Source organism: Rhynchophorus ferrugineus, unplaced genomic scaffold (genome assembly GCF_030347505.1).
Source record: "Rhynchophorus ferrugineus isolate W39M unplaced genomic scaffold, kcgeb_rfMv2 rfM5, whole genome shotgun sequence".
In the NCBI taxonomy this organism is placed as follows: Eukaryota; Metazoa; Arthropoda; class Insecta; order Coleoptera; family Curculionidae; genus Rhynchophorus; species Rhynchophorus ferrugineus.
In genome coordinates, this window is record NW_027472584.1 from 26,729,265 (window position 1) to 26,742,867 (window position 13,603).

At 29.9% G+C, this 13,603-nt stretch overlaps 1 protein-coding gene across 1 annotated transcript in view; it reads left to right on the plus strand.

Moving 5' to 3' along the window:
• The window catches only part of HGTX (HGTX homeodomain transcription factor), a 34,553-nt gene extending 24,680 nt beyond the window's left edge, over positions 1 to 9,873 (plus strand). The window contains exon 4 of the mRNA XM_076405896.1: positions 9,149 to 9,873. Within this exon, the coding sequence (XP_076262011.1) occupies positions 9,149 to 9,313 (165 nt within the window). The 3' untranslated portion in view covers positions 9,314 to 9,873. The remainder of the gene's footprint in view (positions 1 to 9,148) is intronic.
• The last annotated feature ends 3,730 nt before the right edge of the window (positions 9,874 to 13,603 follow it).

Here is a 13,603-nt window from a genome sequence, read left to right on the forward strand (position 1 = left end):
GCAAAAAATCGCAAATTTTCACGACTATATGTATGGAAAAAGTGCCAAAATTTTTCACCTCCCCGATAAAGATAAAACTCTCAAAATATATGTATTTCAAGGTGAAAATAACGAAAATCCATGTTAAATTGCCCTAGAATTGGTATTTCTAAAGATATGGGACATACACTGAAATCCACTCATTTTTTGAAAATACGCTTTTTATTATACAACTCAAAATCTAAAGGTTTCATCGAATTTGTTACTTCACCATTGGATTCAGCGTAAAATTCTTCATAATGCGTGTAATTTTAATTAGCCTGCGATTATTTAAACGGAAATGAGATTTAAAAAATTGAAAATGGCAAAAAATCGCAAATTTTCACGACTATATGTATGGAAAAAGTGCCAAAATTTTTCACCTCCCCGATAAAGATAAAACTCTCAAAATATATGTATTTCAAGCTGAAAATAACGAAAATCCATGTTAAATTGCCCTAGAATTGGTATTTCTAAAGATATGGGACATACACTGAAATCCACTCATTTTTTGAAAATACGCTTTTTATTATACAACTCAAAATCTAAAGGTTTCATCGAATTTATTACATCACCATTCGATTCAGCTTAAAATTCTTCATAATTTCTGTAATTTTAATTAGCCTGCGATTATTTAAACGGAAATGGTAGTAAAAAAATTGAAAATGGCAAAAAATCGCAAATTTTCACGACTATATGTATGGAAAAAGTGCCAACATTTTTCACCTCCCCGATAGAGATAAAACTCTCAAAATATATGTATTTCGGGGTGACAATAACGAAAATTCACCTTAAATTGCCCTAGAATTGGTATTTTTAAAGATATGGGACATAAACTGAAATCCACTAATTTTTTGAAAATACGCTTTTTATTATTTAACTCAAAATCTAAAGGTTTCATCGAATTTGTTACTTCACCATTGGATTCAGCGTAAAATTCTTCATAATGTGTGTAATTTTAATTAGCCTGCGATTATTTAAACGGAAATGAGATTTAAAAAATTGAAAATGGCAAAAAATCGCTAATTTTCACGACTATATGTATGGAAAAAGTGCCAAAATTTTTCACCTCCCCGATAAAGATAAAACTCTCAAAATATATGTATTTCAAGCTGAAAATAAGGAAAATCCATGTTAAATTGCCCTAGAATTGGTATTTCTAAAGATATGGGACATAAACTGAAATACACTAAGTTTTTGAAAATACGCTTTTTATTATACAACTCAAGATCTAAAGGTTTCATCGAATTTATTACATCACCATTCGATTCAGCTTAAAATTCTTCATAATTTCTGTAATTTTAATTAGCCTGCGATTATTTAAACGGAAATGGCAGTAAAAAATTTGAAAATGGCAAAAAATCGCAAATTTTCACGACTATATGTATGGAAAAAGTGCCAAAATTTTTCACCTCCCCGATAGAGATAAAACCCTCAAAATGTATGTATTTTGGGGTGACAATAACGAAAATCCATATTAAATTGCCCTAGAATTGGTATTTTTAAAGATATGGGACATAAACTGAAATCCACTCATTTTTTGAAAATACGCTTTTTATTATACAACTCAAAATCTAAAGGTTTCATCGAATTTATTACATCACCATTCAATGCAGCGTAAAATTCTTTATAATCTCTGTAATTTTTAATTATTTATCTATTTCAACACATGATTAGTTGAACGGAAATGACTGCAAAAATCAATCAAAACATTCAAAACGAAATCAAAATACTTCTGGTCATAGCTATGGTTTTCTAATAATACATATAACAATCAGGACTACTAACCTAACGAAAAATAGAACCTATTTTGGGAATACCACTACCCCGGTAACTATTTTTTATCGTAATAGGCACTGAGATATATTTTTGTTGTGTAATACTGCAAATAAATGAACATTTTTTGGATCGAAAACTACCAAGATAAATAAATTAAAAAATAAATAGTAAATCCTTGATGTGGCAACACGGAAGTAATGATGACAGGAAGCCGTTGTGGACAACGATGGGGCTAAAATGCAGGGATGAAGTAGAGAATTAGGGACAGCCGATGTTTGTGGCAACGTGTATAGCTAATTACACAGTCACTTAGCGTTAATCAATTCGTTCGCCTTACGTTTACGGTTAACGACACACTAATGACCCGGCATTTACATAGAGAGCGTACGCGGGGAAAGAGAGAAGGATTAGCCCTCGATCATGGCCGGCGTGGATCTCGCTATTAATGCTTTCGCCGAAACAAATTCGGTCGATGCGAGCTGTGGACAAGACAAAAAATACGTACGCTCTAATCTAATTATCGGTTCCGTTCGTAACAAACATTTTTAAGTCGATAGCGGACTCGGAACTGGTTGTTTAGTAACCCGTATTCGAATCTGAATGAGATTCATGCTCAATCGCTTTTATTAAGTCGAGATTAATGACAATTTTGACACGTTAATTGATACCCGAGTCAGGTCTTTTACCTTTCGAATAGAACCACACAATAATCTTTCGGACAAAAAATCGTTTGACACCTCGAACGGGCTTTAATCACGTCATATCAATTATTCCGAATTTCTCGTTCTAAACTTTTTATCTCTATAACAAAATAACCAGTTAATGAAACAAATCTAAAACGTTGTTAATTAATAGTGTGTTCTAGTCAGGAAATTATTTATTTTAAAAGTATTTTTCAAAATTTAAATTAATTTCCCAGATATTATGATTAGTAAAGCGGTAAAAAAAACGTTTATTCGGACAGCTGCAATTTGGGGAAATATAATTGTTTGATTTGTTTTTTATTTTGAATATAATATTGAGAATATCGAATAGAAAATACTCACACGAAATTTCCTTTAAATCGGTTTAGTAGAATTTAAGGTATTATGTCCATCGTCTCGGAAAAAAAATACTTTCGAGAAAAACGCGTTTAAAGTTCCGTTTGTGGATTCCTCGGTGGAGATACCGCAATTTTTGATATGATTTTTAGTGTCAATATACGTTTCAAACGCCTTTTAACGTCTATGAGCTGTTTTAACTGTCTGGGGAAGAGTCTTTGTGTACATTTAGGAGCCGTTCATGAATTTGTTTTGGTACTATGACTTACAATATTCACCCAACACTATTATATCTATTATAGTGAATTAATTATTAAATAGTGATCGCCCTATGGTCGAAATTCAACCACAATTTTAAAGTTAATCATGTTTTTCCCATAATAGAGTAAAGAGAATAGCTTATAAATAATATGTTGATGTTACTAAATTTGTTTTGACAATATTTTCAATATAAAATCTAAAATATATTTGATATATAACATTAATTACAGTAATACATATCTGTATGTTAAAATACATGCAAATCTCAAGACATAGTACTCACTAACCTTTTTAAATGGCATTTAATTAAATCAAATTTCCATTAAGTATTAACAATCAATAACTTAGTAATAATAATATATAATAATACCTGAATATTTTATTTACAATAAATTGAATAACAAACCAGGCTTATTTTATAAAAGAATAATTTAATTACCTACATTTTTAAATAAAATTGTAGGGTTCATTATTTAGTTATTCCACTATTCAATCTTTAAAACATTAGCTGTCATATTTTTTTCATTGCAAATGAAAATTCTTAAATTATTAACAGCGCTGCCAAATTTACGTCACAACGTAACATTACAATAATAAAATAAAATATTTATTTATATATTATGTGCCACCGATCTAACAGCTATTCCTGGTTACTTGACTTGGGCGTATTTCGCTTTATTGGAATTTATTTAATTTTTCATTGTTTTATTATAACTTAAAAAATTGTTATTTCGTTCAATGGCCAACTCAAAATCATCGGTTACAATCAACGGTTGTTTCGTTAATATTAAATTTCTAATTTTTGCGTTTTCGGCCTTATATTACTATAACGCTTGACCTGGTTGAGTGTAGAACTATGGAATCATGATGATGATGATGTGATAATGATTTTAGTTTTCGTTTCTTGAATAATATTTTATCAGTAAGTTTCTCGAATATTGTTTGTCAAGAAACATATTATGACATTACTCAAAGTCGAAAAGAATTAAAAAATCAAATGAAAAGGTCAATTCAATTCATTAATAGATATATAATAGGTTGGCGCAGTGGTAAAGGCGATAGGACGGTTCACCTACAGTTGCGATAGTCGCGCGTTCCTACGAAATCCTACTGGGACGTGATTGTAAATTTATGTTTGTGATTGTCTTAGGCAAGAGTATAAAATCCGACAAGGAAAATGATCCCAGTCATGCCAGTAACCAGGCTGGGTAAGACCGGATGTCTTCTGGGATGATTTCTAAGTTGGTCACTCGTCAGTCGGTAGGCTTAATGCCGAGGACCGTGGTTCGAAGTAGCGGTCTTGGCCACCGAGGAAAATATCGATATATCGTTTTCGATATTTAAAAAAATATCGATATATCGGAGAAAAAAATATCGACATTTTTTCACAAAATATATTGATATTTTTAATAAACCCTTACAATAAAATAACCAAACATTTCTAAAAATTAAAAATTAAGTACCAATTTGAACAGTTTATAACAAATTATTACATGTTTTTTTATAATGAATAATGGTAGAAACATAATTAATTATTTTGAAAAAATATATAAAAAAAATAAAAAAATCAGTAATTATAATATTACTGATTTTTTTATTTTATTTTACCAACGACGGTTTATTTGGACCAGCAGAAGAAATATCGATATATCGATATTTTTTGAAGGAAATATCGATATTTTTGGCCGATGTTTTTGTAAGCCGATATTTTTCGATATTTTTTATGTAATATTAAAAAAATAAGGTTTAAATAAATTACAACTAATATATATGTATATTTTAGTAAGATAAATCTAACGTAATACCATTCAATTGACACGTGACAATTAAAAAACAATAAAAATTGATTGAGTGTGAAAGAATATAGGGCCTATAGCAGGTGGAGAGGCCACAGGAACCCCCTAGTGGTATTTTTCTGCACAGCCTTATCAATCAGGACGGCTAAACCTAAATAGCTATGACGATGTTTGTTATAAACAAGTGGCGGCCTATAGCCACCCCAGGCTTTGTGCCGCCCTTATTCAATTTGTCAGAAGATTATGCCGCGGTGGTTGCAAACCCTCCCTTAAAAACGATACATCATGGAAGCTCCACGATCCCCATTGACATTTCTTGCCAAGGGGGCCAAGCACACAGCTCGCTTTCTCTGTTCGGCTCACAAAACGCCCTGACTAATAACCCACATTATTACTGTACTATCATTCATTTAAAGCGTTAAACGACGGAAATGTACTATAAATAATATTGTTAAGTTAATTTACAGGATGATGTCCTCTATTGATTATGCCAATACCGTTTCCGGAATATTCGAATAAAGGGAAAAAACCCGAAAAATCTGTTTTAGCAACAACAACAAAAAAAATGACAGAGTCGTTTACCTGAAAGCTGTCGCTTCACTATTTCAAAGATTTTATCTGAAATTATAAAACTGGACATTTTGTTCTGGCAAAACAATAAAAACGTATATATGTCACGTAGATTAGCGACGTCAGCCATATATCAAAACGTCAATTCGTAAAGATCCAGGGTCGGAATTGAACGAAAAAAACAATATATGGCTTTGAAAATGTCAATATTTCGGCTGCCAATTTTGCAGCTCGATGCGTATTCTTTTCATTTTTTTTATGCTTTATGGTGTAGGCAATCGCAGCAATGACGAATCTTGATTATTCATTTCATTTCCAAACCGTTTCTTTTTTCTACAGTATTATATAATAATAGTATAATAATATTCTACAGTTTATAGCTGTAGAATATTTAACATAGATATTAATTTTAAACTATTTATATCTCAATTGCTACTGGTCTTTTTTTTAAAAAGAACACACAATCATAAAAATATATATCTTTAAATATATCAATATCTTAACACCCTATTTTACATTTTAATAGATATTCTTTTTATTATGTAGACATATGAATGCCGAATTATTGTATTTTAAATTGTTTTAGATATATATATATATATATATTAAAGTCTCCTTTTACCAACTATGTGTTTATCTGTACTGGGCCTAAAGTTTAAGGTGGGCTCCGAACCACGGTCCTCAGCATTAAGCCTACCGACTGGCAAGTGACCAACTCTAGAAATCATCCCAGAAGACATCCGGTCTTACCCAGCCTGGTTACTGGCGTGACTGGGATCATTTTCCTTGTCGGATTTTACACTCTTTCCTAGAACATTCACATATTTTCAACAATCACAAACATAAATTTACGACCATGCCCCAGCAGGATTCGAACCCACGGCTATCGCAACAGTAGGAGGACCGTCCCATCGCCTTTACCACTGCGCCACTAAGCCCGCTATATTAATTTTAAACTATTTATATCTCAATTGCTACTGGTTTTTTCTTTAAGAAAGAACACACAATCATACAAATATATACAAATAAAATATATATATTTAAATATATCAATATCTTAACACCCAATTTTACATTTTAATAGATATTCTTTTAATTTTTATTATGTAGACATACGAATGCCGAATTATTATATTTTAAATTGTTTTCAATTTAGTCAAGAAGTTAGTCAAGCTATTTATAAAAGAATTTTTACATAAAAAAATGCGTGTTATTTTTTAAATAAATACAAACTAAACAACTAACTTAACTCACAATTATGTTAATTCTAGTATTTATTCTCATACGCATATATTATACTAATCTATGCACACATAAAAGCATATAGTATGAAAGAGGTTTTGATATCCCCTTATATGCGGTTAAAAATGAGATATCCTATTGGTAGATACCCCTAACGGTACAACCCCTTCATGGATGCCAATATACCGGTTTTTAGCCGCCATATCTGTCTACCTACCATTCAATCCATCATCATACTGTCACAGGCTCCACGCATCATACAATTACGATATAATTATAGATCACAACACATCTCCTGACATATTTTACAACTAATTGAAACGGTTTCCAAGGCAAAATGCAAACCAAGAGATGAAAAATAAAATAGAGAGAGGGAGAGAGAGAGAGACAGAGGAGCTGCAAGAGCGTAGTTAAAAGTTATGTAAAGAATCTTCAACCAAAATTATCTCTTAATAAATTGGGACTAATTATTTTAAAAAAGCAAAAAAATATCTGTTATGGGAATCTTAATTTAACGCTTGCCCGTCTATTCTTTATTCACTCTCCTTAATTCAACAGAATAATATGATTAATCGTTCAGGATTAAAAAAAAAACAATCGTAATCTTGAGAGAATTATTGGAAGATATTTGATGATATTCTGATGCTTTTCAAACCAAGACTGGCCTTTTAGCTGTCTATATGGACGAATTATCAGCATGGAATATGCCAGTGTTTGGAAGCAATATACTAGTCATAGTAAGAATTTTATCATTGAAAATGAGTCGTGAGTTGGAGGACCAGATGAGGACTTGTAGCACAACTACACCAACTTTTCTAGTTTAGCGTTCTGGCGACAATCTTGTTTAATGTTCGCCTGAGAGATTAAACATTTCATCGATCGATTATTTTAACCGGAGTAAAGAATATAACATTGGAATATAACTTTCAAGACTTGGCATGTAAACTGGGCAATACATACCCGTCATACTATTAACAACATACAACAAAATGTACTATACTACATGGTGTTCATATTATATTGCCTATATCCTGTATAACGTAGCTAAACAGTCACGGTATTTATTGTATAACGCAAGAAATGTTGAAGCAACAATAACCGTTTATTTTAAGAGAAAAAAAATATGTTCGGTCTAACAAAGGGGTGTAAATATATTAACCTTCCGTAGCGCTAAATGATGGTACAACTTTTCAACGATTTCCAACGAGCAGGCCCATTATATATTAAATTTGTGAATTACACGGTATTTAAAGCTATAGTATGATGATAAATCATGCAAAATAGGGTTTCGAGAGTTAATACAGGCAACGGCGATAGCCCAACAACGGCTCGATACTTCCGCAACGAAAACCGAGACTAAAAGAGAGTACAAGATAAAGGACGGGACAGAAAGAGACAGAATAGGACATCAATTAAAATGAAGATGTTGCCTTGTCGATATTATCATCCCGCAAGGATACTCTGTTTCGTACAAAGGTTCGGTATTAAGTACCGCAAAATAAAATATATAACAATCTTAAATATGATTATAGCTATATTTCTACAGATAATTATTTTTAATATATATTTTTATAATAAATATTTTTTATGGCTTGAGTGGGTACTTTCATATATTTTCATTATTCTTTCAGTTAAAAAAAGTATTTCTTGAGAAAATTTGGTACAATATGTATTAATCGAAACATTGCCATCATTTCCCATAACTTTTTCCCATTTTGATCTAGTGTTACACTATTTCTGCTGATTTTTGCAACAATACAGCATTTAATTTGTTCCAAACATCTACAGTAACAGTTTTCACTTGATTTTATCAATTCGTAATACATTACACCTTGCTATTACCATCATATACACAGCAAGACTTTACGTCAATGAATATTGCACTTCGGCGTAGATGTGGATGGGTCTTATCATCACCAGTCACAAACAACACTGTACAGAAAACATTTCCGTTATGCTTGGATAGCCGTAAAAACGCGACTTGAAATGGTTCTAAAAGGCATTCATTAAAATTCGTGTAGGTGCCCTCCTTTTGGATCTTTCTCATCGCTTAAAAATTTTGGAAACGGTTGATTCATCGACTGCTAAGTTGTCTGAACTTTCTGTGATAGCTGGGTTTTCATCCAATATGTCTCTTAATTCATTATCTTCAAACCTTTTTAGTCCACCAGGTCATTATTTATCATTAACATAAAAATGATAGTAGAAAAATGGCAAAACCCATTTAATTTAATAGTTAGATTAATCATTTTCATGTTAATAATTGTCTTTTAGGTAGAAAAATGTCAAAAACCATTTAATTTAATAGATAGGTTAGGTTGTACAACAGTTGTTTACATTTATAATTTGCATTTTGTGATCAAAATACATGCAAACATCTATTATTTTAGACGTATATAGTTAGCTGGTAGTACTAATACATAAAATTATTAATATTTCCAGGTATGGTTTCAAAATAGACGTACTAAATGGCGGAAAAAGCATGCTGCCGAAATGGCGACTGCAAAGAGAAAACAAGAAGTCCTCGACAATCAGACGGATGAGAATAGCGATATTATATCGGACAATGAAGAGGAACATGCAGCTAAACGGCAAAATTTACAGTGAAACACGATATCTTGATATTAAAACGTTCGGTTAGAATTCACAATGATAACTACAAGACGAACATGTAAATACGGACAAATTTAATAGTATTTGGTGATCTCAGTGTTTTGTTTTGTTCGTTTCATTTGTTTTCGTGGAGTGAACGACAAAAAGACTCATTAAACTGTAAAAATGTTATATAACTTATAAATATTATATGTATGTATACACAAGGTTATTTAAAACATAATGTAAGTTTTAGTCAGTTTTAATTTCAATGTTTAGGGAATTATTCAATGATTTTCCTATCGGGAAAACGTTGCAGAATTACCTCATCATCCCTAAAGTTATTACAACAATATTTATTTCATGAACTAAAGCCAAATAAATACGTGAAAATCATTTCACTCTAACTAATATTCCAGTGATGTGTAAAGGAAAATGGTAATTTGTATGTGTTAAATGGGTTAAGTACAAAAACCATTTTCGTAACTAATTTTAATGTAGACCTAAGAATATCTATCTCTATATATAATTAAAAAAAAATTAAGTAAGCAAGACATTTTTAAAAAAAAAGCTTAAAGTAGTACTTAATTTTTGTACATAAGTAATGGTAATAAAATTACCTTTTAGAATTAACTATTGACAATGATTTATTTTATATCCTTAAACAATTGTACAAGTTAATTTGATGTATTGTTTAATAACAAAGGTTAAGTACTAACAACCACGAATTATCAACAAAAAAAAGTATGTACAGTATATTCGACATATTCTTTTTGTAACTGAATTATTATATATTTAAATTTAAATCAATAATGGAATAATATGAACGCGTTAAATTATTTTGTATACATAATAATAATTTTCATTTTTGTTGTCAATATATATACAATATTTTCCAAATACATGTAAAAATCGTTTGGAATTTTATTCGACAGGGTGTGTAGTTTAAGCGATCTGAAATTAACAATGAACGAATAATAAAAAGCTGGCGTCATGTACATTGAAGCTTTTTTATTTCGATTCATTAGAATTCGTTTATGAAATTCGAAGATTTTTGTGTAAAAAAAATAAATAAACTGAAAAACTGTGCAATGTTTATAATATAGCTCGCCGCAATTTGCAGCTAATGTTATGTATTATATTTAAAAGAAAAATCTGTATTTGTAATATTAAAAAAAAAATAAAATGTTTCAGTGATTTCTGCAATCTTTATTTTATTTTCTACCTTATCGAGAATTATTTGTTAAATATCTCCGTAGTGGATGTGGACATATATTGAAATTACACAAAATTAAAAAAAAACGAATCTTTCCCAAGAATGCTTTGATATTACCCATGAATCAAACTAATTCTTAATATCTTAATATAATGTGATACGGGTATCGGCTACCGATAAAAATATCTATATTTTGTTTATCGAAGATCACAACGTATCTCGTGACAAATGTTACTACGAGGAAACTAATATCAATGATTCCCAAATCAAAATACAAACAAAGATGGAAAAGAAAATAGAGAGAGAGACCAATAAGGTAAAGGAGAGAGGAGCTGCAAGAGCGTAATTAAAAGTTATGCAAAGAATCTCCAACCTAAATTATCTCTTAATAAATTGAGACTAATTATTTTGAAAAAGCAAAAAATCTCTGTTATGGGAATCTTAATTTAACGCTTGCCCGTCTATTCTTTATTCACCCTCCTTAATTCAACAGAATAATATGATTAATCGTTCAGGATTAAAAAAAACAATCGTAATCTTGAAGAGAATTTATTGTGCAGAAATATATTATTATACAAAAAATATTTCCCGATTATATTAGGTGTTAAATGTGTTTTAAACTTGCAATCTGTTAATATTACACAAGAACAACTGATAATGATATATTATAGTAATAACAATGTACAAGCATTAATAACTGTTTATTTTGATATTAATAAAATGATGTAGATACACCTAATATAAATAATAACAATTTTCATTTTTGTTGTCAACATATATACAATATTTTCCAAATACATGTAAAAATCGTTTGGAATTTTATTCGACAGGGTGTGTAGTTTAAGCGATCTGAAATTAACAATGAACGAATAATAAAAAGCTGGCGTCATGTACATTGAAGCTTTTTTATTTCGATTCATTAGAATTCGTTTATGAAATTCGAAGATTTTTGTGTAAAAAAAAAATAAACTGAAAAACTGTGCAATGTTTAAAATACAGCTCGCCGCAATTTGCAGCTAATGTTATGTATTATATTTAAAAGAAAAATCTGTATTTGTAATATTTAAAAAAAAATAATTAAATGTTTCAGTGATTTCTGCAATCTTTATTTTATTTTCTACCTTATCGAGAATTATTTGTTAAATATCTCCGCAGTGGATGTGGACATATATTGAAATTCCACAAAATTAAAAAAAAAACGAATCTTTCCCAAGAATGCTTTGATATAACCCATGAGTCAAACTAATTCTTAATATCTTAATATAATGTGATACGGCTATCGGCCGACGATAAAAATATCTATATTTTGTTTATCGAAGATCACAACGTATCTCGTGACAAATTTTACTACGATGAAACTAATATCAATGATTCCCAAATCAAAATACAAACTAAAAGATGGAAAAGAAAATAGAGAGAGAGACCAATAAGGTAAAGGAGAGAGGAGCTGCAAGAGCGTAATTAAAAGTTATGCAAAGAATCTCCAACCTAAATTATCTCTTAATAAATTGAGACTAATTATTTTGAAAAAGCAAAAAATCTCTGTTATGGGAATCTTAATTTAACGCTTGCCCGTCTATTCTTTATTCACCCTCCTTAATTCAACAGAATAATATGATTAATCGTTCAGGATTAAAAAAAACAATCGTAATCTTGAAGAGAATTTATTGTGCAGAAATATATTATTATACAAAAAATATTTCCCGATTATATTAGGTGTTAAATGTGTTTTAAACTTGCAATCTGTTAATATTACACAAGAACAACTGATAATGATATATTATAGTAATAATAATGTACAAGCATTAATAACTGTTTATTTTGATATTAATAAAATGATGTAGATACACTTGCAGCTAATGTTATGTATTATATTTAAAAGAAAAATCTGTATTTGTAATATTAAAAAAAATAATTAAATGTTTCAGTGATTTCTGCAATCTTTATTTTATTTTCTACCTTATCGAAAATTATTTGTTAAATATCTCCATAGTGGATGTGGACATATATTGAAATTACACAAAATTAAAAAAAAAACGAATCTTTCCCAAGAATGTTTTGATATTACCCATAAGTTAAACTAATTCTTAATATCTTAATAAAATATGATGCGGGTGTCGGCCGCCAATAAAAATATCGATAATTCTAAGACACTAAACGTTTAAAATTAAGAACCAATTTAAAATGTTAAAAATAATTAAATGAGTTTTTATAATGTTTAAGAAATACATTTTTTTTATTTCGAAAAATATCGGCTAACAAAAATATCGATATTTCGCTCAAAGTACTGCTCAAACAAACCGTCAAAGTAAAGTATTAAACAGAAGGAACAAGGTCTAGTGAATACGGTGTTTGTGATAAAACGTCCCTTTTCAGGAATTTTTTACTTTTTTATCGACTGCTTGCTGCATGACTCTAACTATAAGCTTCAGTTCATAACCACTTTTCATGATCTGTTTCATACTTTCGTACTAATCCAACATTACAATATGCTTCTGAAAGATATCAATGTCTTTCCCTTTAAGTTAAAGAAGAAACATAAAACATACCGAAAATAAAGATCATTATTTAATAATTTATGAACTGACAGATGTCAAATTTTACGACATTAGCTAAGTTATTGATATGAGTAAAATAAGAATGAATAAATGTAGCATTATTAACGAAACTAATAAATTGTATTTGTAATAATAATAAGAACAATTTGAATTACTAACCCAGAGGTGATTATCTAAAATTAATGGAGACGTGTGAGTGTTTTAACTAACAGGAAAAGAGAATGGCCTAGAATGAATGGATAGAACGACATGGCGTCGTTGCCAAGACAACCAATGGCGCCTGGCTACCTATATTCTTCATTTCTCCCGTTGTCTTTTTACTACCCTAGATAAATCAAGTTGCATATCTTAAAGGAAAAACTCTCGGATTTACATATGCAGAAAACAGGGCGCACTTTTTCGTTGGAACATTTTTATCTGGCAATGAGATTATTTTGAATTCGAAATAATCAAACAACCGTTATTTTACATAATTTTTGAAGAATATCTAATGATACACGATCTTTTATCATGCGATTACGGTTAATAGTA